The 11,831-nt window shown below is 42.5% G+C and overlaps 2 protein-coding genes across 2 annotated transcripts in view; both read right to left on the bottom strand.

Annotated features, from left to right (window-relative positions):
• Nucleotides 1–726: 726 nt before the first annotated feature.
• camlg (calcium modulating ligand) lies at nt 727–5,780 on the bottom strand. Its single transcript, XM_080780012.1, has 4 exons — nt 5,479–5,780; nt 4,145–4,614; nt 3,675–3,740; nt 727–3,292 (listed from the first exon to the last, which is right to left on the bottom strand). Exons 1-4 carry the CDS (start codon nt 5,636–5,638, stop codon nt 3,095–3,097), a joined length of 894 nt encoding a protein of 297 aa, XP_080636138.1. The 5' UTR covers nt 5,639–5,780; the 3' UTR covers nt 727–3,094.
• Nucleotides 5,781–6,396: 616 nt separating this feature from the next.
• The window catches only part of sec24a (SEC24 homolog A, COPII coat complex component), a 32,066-nt gene continuing 26,631 nt past the window's right edge, over nt 6,397–11,831 (bottom strand). Inside the window, exons 19-23 of the mRNA XM_080780971.1 lie at nt 11,392–11,529; nt 9,907–10,011; nt 9,216–9,308; nt 8,952–9,055; nt 6,397–8,295 (exon numbers count right to left, since the gene is read on the bottom strand). Of these exons, the coding sequence (XP_080637097.1) occupies nt 8,181–8,295; nt 8,952–9,055; nt 9,216–9,308; nt 9,907–10,011; nt 11,392–11,529 (555 nt within the window). The 3' untranslated portion in view covers nt 6,397–8,180. The remainder of the gene's footprint in view (nt 8,296–8,951; nt 9,056–9,215; nt 9,309–9,906; nt 10,012–11,391; nt 11,530–11,831) is intronic.

Below are 11,831 nucleotides of genomic sequence, written 5' to 3'. Positions count from 1 at the left end.
ATTTGTACACTCTCAGAGTTAAACTAACTTTGATTTTACAATATAAATGATGGTATAGAAATGCCATTAAATCAGTGAAAATCACTGCCAGAGCCGTAAAAAATCTTCTCTTATGGGGCTTCCTTGGCATATATTTTCTAATGGGGGTCCACAGGCTAATGAGTGTCAATTTGGGGTTCCTTGACATGAAAAAGTTTTGGAACCACTGGTATACAGTAAGTACACCAACGACCAACTTGCCTTTACCAAGGTTTAAGTTTACTGGTGGAAAAATCACTCAACCTCAGGCCAGGCCCAGGGTCAAATAAATATTACCGGTACTCAACAACCTGAAGTCCCCCCTATTTTTCTATAGGCCTGGGCTACCGTACATGTTTACCTTTTTTTCTAACCATGTATATGATTGCTTTTTGCATATAAGTGTATATTTGTATGTCTTTAAATGTTCTGATGAATTGAAAATGGAGGACCCTATGTAAACAAGTCTTAGTGCTTTTTCTGGTTTTATCCTCTTAGAAGATCTGTCCTGTACTTTCCTTGAACTGTACCCATTCTGCAAACTGTTAGTCAAGTAAATGGTCAAGTAAAGTACATGTACTCAAAACATAAAGTACAGCAATCAATTAAATATACTTAGAATCACTGTATTTTATACTTAAGACATCATTGAACATTAATTCAGGGAAGCATTTAATCTGAGAAGAGTCAACTGTGGCAAGTATACAATAAGTTGTTACACAAGTCCATTTATTTTGGTTTTTAATATTTCATTATTCGTTCTGGTACATTTATGCAGTCTTACATTATGTTGACATTGACTGAATATTGAATTATATTTCGCTATATAAGACCCATCAGAAACAGTTTACAACTCAATAACTGAGCACAATTACTCTGTAAACATTATCAAAAGCAATCAAGTAAATTGTCAAGTACTAAATCATACTGCCACAGAAAAACGGAATAAATAGATCTGGATGAAATGAGGAGCATGGACATAGAATGAAACACACTACTCAGACAGAGAAAGAGCACAAGGAGTATTGCTGAGTTTGGGACAAACAATATTTGATATTTGATCAGAATAAAGTAACCAGCAAAACTGTACACACAGTCCAAGATGCTACTGCATGACATATATTAGCAGTGACAATATACACTTTTCAGTAACCCCAAAACATTCCCTCCCATCTAGAGTTCATTATTGTATTTCATGTTTTATCACTGTCACCAGTGTCTCAAAAACAAAATAAATAAAACATAAATAAAAACATATTGTAGTATTTGCAGGTTTCCAACTCAGTAAATGAATGTATGGAGATTACTGTAAAATAGCATAGAATGGTGCAAACAAATTAAATACTCCCAACAATCGCTGTTACCCTGATGGATAAATGCATATTTTCATGTCACCATGATTGAAAATGCACCAAAAAAAGGATGTGGTGTAACCGTCGGAAACATGAGAGCACAATGAAAGATGCCATGGAAACTGGAAAGCCTGGATCACACTACAAATGATGCCGTCATTATCCACCTTTTAACAACTTAAACCCTATACATAGTTGACCGGGTTCTCAAGGGCTCAACACTAAATCATGTCTTTGCCAGAAAATAGCCCAAAATAGACTACAAGCTCACAATGTGTTGTGACTCGTGAGCTTGTAGATCTGCCATTTTCTCAGAATGTTTCCCTCCAGAATTAGGGATGCTAGGGTTCAAGTGGTTAATATGATAGATAGATCAGATTTTTACGGAAGCTTATCTAATGACAGAAGCTTATCTAATGTAGTCCATCGAAAAAGCTAGTTTCTGCATTTTATTTAAAGGACTGAATGGCGCCAATACGTGTGATTGTCTATTCACAGCTTCAGCCATACATAAACAGAATATGTTTCTGTTAACAGCTTTATTTTATTTTTTTACTTTACTGTAAATCTGTTACTAAACTCCCATCTAGGCTTTTCGCTGCTAATGTGAGGGCCTTTAGATAGTATGGAACTTTACAATTTCTCCAATGCCATTAAAACTATGATGCCTTGTTAGCTTGAAGATCAATTCCATCGAGCGATGTAGTACACATTAGACATTACAGCAAGACTGGGGAGAAAGCACTCAATTTCAAAAAGGAAAACCACTGCTTTAAAAATAATTTTCTTACCAATGTATACCTGTAAATAAATTGTCGAGAGTAACAGCACTGTGATGCGGATCGCACATGTGATCGGACCATTCACTTTGAGTTAACCGACTTGCAACTTTCAAATATCGATAAAGCAAGCATATCAGTGGTTTAGTCAAGTAAAAGAAAAATGACCCCAACTCAAAACCAACTGAGACAAGGCCTGGGAGGCACTGGCCATGCCTGGTAAATGAGTGTTGTATATTAGTTCACAAAACGACACAAAACCCAAGCATACATATACAGTAGCTGGAGGTAAGGAAGATGTAGCAGACCTTTGCAGTTCCTCTACACAGATTTATTTGTGGCGGCCCATGACAATATCAGAGGAAGTGCATACGCTTGAGAAATTACTTAGTAGACAAAATTGCACAGACTTTTACAATGTTAAGTGTGCACTTTTTTGCACGTCTGTTACTCAACTCCCATTCCGACATTTCGCTGCCGCAAATAATCGGAAAGGCCCTTGGGAAGCAGGGGACGCTGTCGTCACAATTAGCCTCATCTTTGTGTACTAAATGAGCACTATTCTAGCAGACGCGCAACCCTGATAGCAAGGGGGGGGGGTGCATATCTTTGGTCTGACGTCCTAACAGTCCGACACTACTTTGGTCTCACGTCCTACCCCAAACCCTAACCGCACGTGGAAGCCACGGGCGAGTCTTAACTGGCCATGCATGTGTCTTAACCGGCCACGTATGTCGGAGCCACGGGTGAGTCATAACCAGCCAAGTATGTCGGAACTGTTGGTACGTCGGGCTAACGTATGCCCCCCATAGCAAGACAGTGAGGTTTCGCTCCTCCCCGCCACTTACTGGCAGCCGAAGAAAGTGAGTGTGCCATGTTGTAATGGGGGTAGGGGAGAAACTTAGGGACGAGGGTGGTGTGGGCTGCCAAGGTCGTTCCTGTCAATCAGGGAGTCTCTGAGTCCGAGCCCACGAGGAACATGATCTCGTTCGAGAGGATGAAGGTGAAGAAGTAGACACAGAGATCGGCAAAGACGTCACCCATCCTCCTGTAGGTGTCCATGGAACGGTTGATGACCTCTGAAGGGATTCCCGACAGCAGCAGGGCGGCCGTCAACACGGTGGTCTTGGGCTTCTTGTCAACCTGAGGTGGAGAGAACATCGCGCTTTACGAATTGTCATCGTCAATGATGTTTAGGAAGAGATTTTGCCTGTAAGCGCCTTTACATGTAAGGCATTGGGACATTCTGGAAGTTTTCCACAAAGCTCTGAAGCTTAATTTTCATATTATATATTTAAACTGATTTATTTTCTGGCCTCAGCCAGTGAGGAGGAAGAGTCTGGTACTTCTCATATATACAGTAGGACAATCCAATGCAAACAGTTCTGAAGCACACAAATAACAGAAATGAAAACTTGAGATGATTGCATCCCAAGTGTTTTAACTTCCGTTATTTTCAAGTAAACTAAAGTGACCTCATTATCAGTACCAACAGAATCAAATTAAATATCAAATATCAACTCACCTTAGGAAAGTATTTGAACAACCCCATGTAGGCCAGTTCAAGGGTGAGAAATGGAGCAAATATCGACTAAAAACAGAAGAATATGAGAGAAGTTACTTAAAATAAAAAAACATGTCTAAATATTCTCTTATACCAATTTACTCATGTTGGATATTGTTCAATGCCAGCAATTATTACGGGCAATGTCTATTAATAGCTGAAACCAAGCCAATAATTTGATGACCGGTGGCATCTCTGGCAGGAGACTCAAATGCAGGTCAATTGAGTCTCCTAGCGGAGACTATGCCAGTCATCAAATTATTGTCTTAGAAATGTGACCAAAAACAAAACAATCTCCATGAATTTAAGGCTTCATTGGGTGTATAATTTATGTTATTTATTTACAAACCAAAGAAACAAAACATATGTGGTTTGAGGCTAAATCAAAAATCAATGATCCATACTGCCGAAGTCATGGATCAGCATCTCACCAGGAACTTGCAGACAAAGGCCCTGACAAAGATGGCGAGGAGCACACTGCCAACCAGCCTGAAGATCCTGAAAGGGTCCAAGTCATCCGGGTCCGAGCCTTCCTCCTCGGCCGGCTTCTCGCTGACCAGCTGACCCCGCAGCTTCATGGCGTCGTCGAAGCGAGACAGGTACTTCTGGAGGCCGCCGCGGCGCGGCGAGCCGCTGGGGTCGTCATCTGCCGCCCGCTCCCCTCTGGCTCTCTGAGCCCTGAGTCCGGCCGTTCCTCCCAGTCCTCCCGCATCGTCCTCCAGCGGCTCACCAAAGTCAGGCAGAGGAGAGCCCCTCCTCTCCGGCGTGGCGCTGTGGGAGCGGCTCTCTGGCAGGAAGGGGGACGGCCTGGGGGAAGCGGACGCAGAGGCCGGCCAGCTGTCTGTCCGGTCCAGGTCGAGGTGGAAGCGGGGCTCTGATGGACGCAGGGAGGCTCCGGATGCTGACCACAGGGTTTGAAATAGTCATTAGTTTAGGTTGTTTTACAGGCGCTCAAGTAGTTTTAGTAATGGACTTGTTTTTCATTTGTTTTTCCAGGTATTAGATATGACCTCAAATTGTATTTAATTTTGCATTGTTATTCTTTCCCCTGCAGATGCTACAGAGTTCAGAGCTGATGGCCTTTTCAACCTGTACATTTGCAATTTGACCAGCAGGGCTGAGTCATCTGTGAACAGGAACAAATTGCAGTCACGAGCTGATCTTTTTCCGTTTGTTTTTTGTTTCAGTTGTGCCCTTTATTCTCTGTTTTAGGAGGGCAAACTGAGGAAGCCTGGTGTGCTCCAGCTGTTGCCCTGAATGAACATGCCTCATCAACATTGCCCTCATCCTGACATCAACTAATACTTTTACTGTCAAATCCTTGCTGGCTCCCTCTGAATGTGAAATTCAATCCTGCATCCAGCTAACAACATCTTCAGTGACTGTGCATAAACCAGTAGTTGTGGTGGCTGGCATTATCATGATCTATCCGCAAGAAACTTGCGGAAAGAAAGATGCAGCAGAGCATCTATAGTTGCTTTCAGCTACCGTACATTATTATGATCATGACAATGGAACATGGTTCAGAGTTAAATCCACTCAGGATATTAGCGTTTCAGGTTGACTAGAGTCTCTAGTCTAGAGTATGATTGTCTGGAGGGACGAGGGAGTATATAAGATAATCATAATTAGCAGACTGTGATAATAATTAGCCCTGAAACATGACTGTCATATGTTTCAGGGCTAATTATTATCACAGTCTGCTAATTAGTAAGCGACAAGCGTCATGTGAACCATGGCTAGATAATAGATTATTAACACGTACCAATGTTTTCAGATTCGTTTTTAGCGTAACCCACGATTCTGTTCATTCTGTCTTCGGAATTCATCAGTAATTTTCGCCTTCTAATTTCAGCTCTCCTCTGCGCCGCAGACACGGGGATTCTTTCTTCAGGGCCGTTTGCTTCTGCAGCCGCGGACTCCATTATTGTTAAATAAAATATAAATACCTGCAATGTTAATCCACAGTGGATGAAAGAAACGAGTGCGGCTTAAAAACACAACAACACTAATGCTCAGATCATTGTGACACTATAGTACAGCCAGTGAGCCAGAGGAACAACCGGAACAAACAATGGATCCTACGTGACTCGTATGAAGAGTCGCACAGTGATGACCTCATCTCTGGAAAACATAAGCCGTACATTATTACATCATGCACTCTTGTCGTCATCACAACAAATTTAGGGAAATAACGTTATCCGTTTGTTGAAAACTAAAAAAGAAACTCGCCAGAAGAACATTATTTTTTTAAAGGGTCAGGACAGCCCGTTTAAGTAGGATATATTCATTTACATGTATCCAGCTAGTCTGCTAGTGTATATTATCCAAACACTATCACCGGCTTTAACAGGTGCCTGACGACCCCTGCGGGCGGTCTTTTGAACTGCAATCTCTGTGGTAATTTAGGAAAGTGCAATGGTAATGATTGAAGAAACAAGGATGGTAGGCAGGCAGGTAGGCATGGACATTTATAGCAGATCAGTCCAACAAGTTGAGTCGAGCCATTCTGTGAGCCCTTTCAAAGCTTTGGTCTGCTGGTGAGATGTGCATCAGGAACGTGGCCTCGGTCCCAGGCTTACTCATGGGCTCTGAGTAGAGTCCAGTCTTCACTTTGTTAATGCACAGGTATTCAAATTTAAATCTCACCATGAGTCTCGTTCCACCACAAAAACAAATCGGGTTTAAAAAGTCCCAAACATTTTATTTCATTAGCATCATTTCACCTTAATATGTTCATACTAAAATCATCAGCATTTCTTCACTTTTATATAATGTAGTCTTTTCAATATACAAGTATCAATAAGTATGATTAAAAGATCACAATGGCTTTGTTATGTCTGTGTTAAAGAATTTCCCATATCCTATTATATTAAAATATCTCATATAGTCTGTATTTAAACAGAGGCTTAATAATAATAAAAAGTGAGTTCCCATACAAGGCAATTACAGAATTTAATCAGATTGGGAGTCTCATAAATTAAACAAACAAACGGAGAAAGAAAGAAAAGTAAGAAAAAAAATATAAGACGCAACATCATCCAATGTGTTTTGAATGTCCAGAGATACGGAGCGACGGGGAATGAGACAGGACGTGGTTTTCCGAGACGGGATGAAAGGACAGATGAGTTCAGACTGGGCGAGGCGACATTTCATTCAACACTCGATGCACTTCCACTCAACTCATTCAAGGCAGTGGATAACGGCAAGTAACCCGACTCCGCCAGATGGTGGCAGTATCGAGTTCACAAGTTACCTCCTCCTGCCTGCATCTGGTCTCTCAAGCAGAAACGATGAACCCGAAGCAGCGGGGACAAACATCCGATATCTCCATAATAATTTCGAGTTGTAGTCTTGTTAGAGGTTGCGTTTACATTTGCGCTGTGGCAGCGCTACAATACATCACCAGTCTCGTGTCGATCCCGCCTCTAGCGGCCGCATATCGCTCCGGTCAGCATTTGATCGGAGTGCATCGTCTCTGCCCGAGAGAGACCAGATGGGAGCAGGAGGAGGAACTCACAGCAAGATCAGTGGGCCTTAAAAACCTCCTACGATTTTTTGCCTTTTACAACAAAGTCAACACATTTTGTTCGACACACAATTACAACGCGGAAAAAGTCAAAAGCACAAGTTCCGTCCTTCACCACTAGAGTATTTGTTATAGCTCAGGTATGCCATGTATAAATGCTTGAGGCGACGCCAAATAACAGTCTGAGCATGGGCACAAATAAACAAACAAAAACACTTCTCTCATCCACCAAGCCTTAACCACTTTGAAAGCCCCATTTCAAAAATACAGAAAATAACCAACTACAAGCTGCCATTTTCGCTATTTTTGAACATCGTTAAAACATGCCCAAAATAGGGATGCCAGGGTGAAAAGTGGTTAAGCATACATACACATATTACTGTTTATTTTATTATTAGTAAAGACAACTGTGCTTTTTGGAACAAAAAGACTTCACACACCCATTGCCTGTCCCGTATCTGATCGATACTTCGGTTAGACAGCATTGTTCTATGAGAATAAACACTGATTCGTTAAATCAATCACTGTCATAGATACATGAGCAACATCATCATCGCCACCTTGGACTCTCCTCCTCCACCCAATACCCTCAACAAGTTGCTCCAGCTGGGGAGGAAAAGTACCAAATCGTCATCGGAATGGAGATTCCCTCATGTCACTGTCCTCACAACGTCCACTGTGTAGCTTCATTAGTTTGAATGGCAGTTCAGTTTGCATCGATTCAGCTCTGTTCAGGACAGGGTTCGTTTTCAGGGGGAATTGTCAGGGATGGTTTGAGAGAGACGGACAGCGAAAAATGGTGTGTCGACAACTGGAGATGATGCAAGACGACGATGCAAACACATGCGTGCAGGTGTTGACACACGTGCACACACAAACACACGTGGGGGCGGGGGGGGGATCAGTGTCGTCTTCACTCCGTGGTCACACTGAATAGGTTACTTTGAAACTTGCGCCTGAAGGTGAAGGAGAAACTCGTAGTAGGACAGGGCCGACTCAGTCCGGTCCTCGATCATGTTCTGCATAAAGCTGGCCTTAATCTGGCTGTCATCTCTGGAGATGAAACATGAGGAGAAACATGCATCAGTACATGGTACACAAGCTATTTGAACCAACTGAGAAACATAGCCATGGATTTGACACCATTGTGAAAATAAATATGAAGGGAGCTATAATTTACATCGTCTAGACATACAGTCTAATTGTTTCGGATTACTTTTTCCCAAGCTTTTCAAGGTGTGGGGAATAGATGGTTCATAAATCAAACAGTCCTCTTTGGGAAGTACTCAACCAGGTTTCAGTCATTTTCATGAGGACATTTTCATGAGGACTCCTCATGGAAGTGAAGTTCCATGAGGCATAACAAAGCATTGTTATGCCAAAGTTTGTATTCTACCTAGCCAAACATCTTCAGAGTACGGACATCTTAAGAGATTGGTCAGAAATGCAAAGACCTGTTCCATATTGATTTATTTATGCAATCTGCCGGTGACAAACCATTGTCAGTTTTGAAGAACTGAGGTTAGCAGGTACAAACCTCTATAATCCCTCTCTGAGGGACTACAAACACAACCTGACAGCAATTCATGGAGAGAGACAACAATTGTTCACTGGATCCGTAAAATCGCATGGACAGAGTATGTACACTTTGTACAGTATGTGCAGTACACGCATGATTCCATTCTTCCTCTATTGGAGTAGATGCTTACTTGATGATGTGTAGGGTTGGGTAGAAAGGTCTCTGATCTCTCAGCCAGCCAATGAAAGCCCTGGTTCTCTGGGACTCGGCAGTGTCCAGCTCTGGGAGAAGGTACTATTGATTGGAGAAGAAAATCAAATGGACAATCAGTGTTTAGCACATTTCAAAAAGGTAAAATAGCCTACAAGCTCAATGTGATCGGCTATTATCACTGTGCGACACATTTTTATGATTAAGTACAGCTTAAGTGATTAAGAGTGTTCAAGTCCCCTACCAGGTTCTGAGGCACAGCAGTGTAGTCTGGAACCCCCAGGACTTGCGTCAGGAAGTTGACATTGCAGTTCCTTCCAAGCCACAGATACATGACCTGATAGTGAGAAGAAAAGAGGCCAAGTTCTAGTCAAGAGTCCAATGCCAATTCAAATAGTTCAAACCTTTGCCATTCTGGGCAGGCTTTCGCCACCTCAAAGTGCTATTTTTCATGGCTGTGTTGTTGAACACATACACAGCATAAGACATTGTGAAGCTCCTACTACTGAAATGATCAATTTTTTTATACTGAGAAATCCCCGACATTTAAAAAGCATCTCAATGGTGGCCAAGGAAGGCGTGCCGAGGAAAGCGTGCCAAGTCTCAGTAACCACATCAATGTCCCTCTTCTGGTCAAAAATGGGCACACATTCTGCGAAAATAGCCAATCTATAAGCTTGTGTGATCTTGTAGATGGGCTATTTTCTGTGTAGAGGAGGAAAGAAGGGGACCAAGTATAGACCCCTGTGGGACCACAGTTACTAACGTACACACAGTGGTTAAGCAAGGCCTCTTGCCATTGTCCTTCTGCAGCTTCACCGTTATATGGTTTCAGTGTTTATGGCACATTTGGTCTCAATGTTCAATCATGAGCCTCTTCTAGATGGCAATGAATAATAATTCAAGGTTTAGTTTGATGACTGAGTCATTCTCACCGATCCACAGTCCATAACAAAAGCCCCCTCCCTACTGAGCTTCTCCACAGACAGCTGCTGCACTCTGGGCTGAGGGATAGTCTTCTCGTTGATGTTCAGGGCCCCCTGTGGACAGGAGAGAGCATTGATTAAAAATCCATCTAAATCCTCAGAGCAATAATCTCCATTCAGTAAATGTACATCTAGGGTTTGTACCCTCACAAAAACATACAGTAATCCTGGTCTCTAAACTACCTCCCCCTGGCCAGCCGGGGTGCCTGATGGAGGGGAAAGGAACTGGTCAGAATAACGTGTTCCTTCCACGTGCTACTTCCCCCCTGTCAGGTGAAAAGAAGCAGCTTGGACTCCTCATGCATGAGCATAGAAGGAAGCATGAGGTCAGTCCGCTGCCCCCCCCCCCCCTCCCCAGGTTGGCAGATGAAGTGTAGCACCCAGGATTACATTAGATAATTGACACCGGGTGAAAATATGGGGTGCAAAATCATGGGGTAAAAATGTATAAATAAATAAATTTACATCTAAATTAGTGTTCTCCCTCAAAAACATCCATGGAAAGGAGCCTTCTTTGCTCTATCTTTGCCCTCATTTAGTATTCATAGAATACTATGAATTATGCATACATTTGATCCTCCAGAATTTGGCTAATCCACAGAGAACGCACACCAAATGCACCGTGATGAAAAACAACAAGCCAGATAACTTACTTCACACTTCGCTCTCAAGTCAACGCCACGGGGAGTTGAGCGCAAGCAAAGAAGTTGCAAACTAAATTAAATGTAATGATAGTTCTGTCATCACACACTATTTGCACATAGTCTGGTAGTCATGGAGAAGTCCATCCTTGGAGTGAAAATAGCACAGGGCTGCTATTTTTCAGCATTTATTTTAGAGCATTCAGAGAGAACAGAGCTCACCCTTTTTGCTGACAGCTGACAATAGGTACAGGTACACGACTACACGGTACAGTTTATATTAAATCATAAAACCTATATCCGTTAAAGGGACACTTCACCCTTTTTGCAAAAGAATATATGTTAATGACGTTTAGGAGCTTTAGAACACTTTCCTGGGGGTATTTATGTGTGTAATATGTGGTTTTAGATATTTTAGATTGTAGCAGTGAGCCTGTTGTCTCTGATGTCATGGACACTGGGCTCACTTCCTTCCTGGACTACATGTTGTCTCAGTAAGACAGCTCTCCCCCCTATCCACAAGGAGGAGCAGTGCACCAAAGAATTATGGGAATTGTAGTCCAGGAACAGGCTCACTGCTACAATCTAAAATATCTAAAACCACATATTACACACATAAATACCCCCAGGAAAGTGATCTAAAGCTTCTAAACATCATTAACATATATTTTTTTGCAAAAAGGGTGAAGTGTCCCTTTAAGAATATTATTCAAAACAAAACCAGGAGCCTTGATTTTGATTTTTGAACAGAAGGACCACACACACACACACGGGGTTAAACCTCTTCTCTCACCTCATCCGTCATGTCATCGATGCGGTACAGGTCGGGGTGGATCATGGGCATGACGTAGGCCAACGGCTGGTACTTGAGCTGGCACATGGCAAACACCCTGTCATCCAGTCTGGTGCTGGTGCCTGTCCTGAACGCTACCTACAGGTCACACACACACACACACACACACACACACACACAGTCAGGACTGCAGAATCACGCCCCATTTTTGCTGCAGTCTGAAAACTCACCCCTGAAGACTGACCCCTAGAACGCCTCCCTTCTCGTTACCTTTTTAGCAAGATATGCAAGTTGTACTAATTTGGGTATGGATTTTGTTTAGAGCAATGCTAGATTTAACATGCTAGAACAGTGCGGAATGAAACACATTTGCATCTTTGCGTGGGGAAAATTTCAGCACACTGAAGAGAAAACAAAATGAACGTATCCAGGAGGGAGCC

The sequence above is a fragment of the Protomyctophum bolini genome (genome assembly GCF_963924005.1).
Source record: "Protomyctophum bolini genome assembly, chromosome: 13".
NCBI lineage: Eukaryota > Metazoa > Chordata > Actinopteri > Myctophiformes > Myctophidae > Protomyctophum > Protomyctophum bolini.
This window is presented reverse-complemented; position numbering and strand designations above follow the sequence as displayed.

Coding starts and splice junctions, on each gene's coding strand:
- camlg (XM_080780012.1), bottom strand. CDS start 5,638: ATGGAGTCCGCGGCTGCAGAAGCAAACGGCCCTGAAGAAAGAATCCCC. Junction 4,615..5,478: donor AAACGAATCTGAAAACATTG/GTACGTGTTAAT, acceptor CCCTGTGGTCAG/CATCCGGAGCCTCCCTGCGT. Junction 3,293..3,674: donor TGTTCAAATACTTTCCTAAG/GTGAGTTGATAT, acceptor TCTCCACCTCAG/GTTGACAAGAAGCCCAAGAC.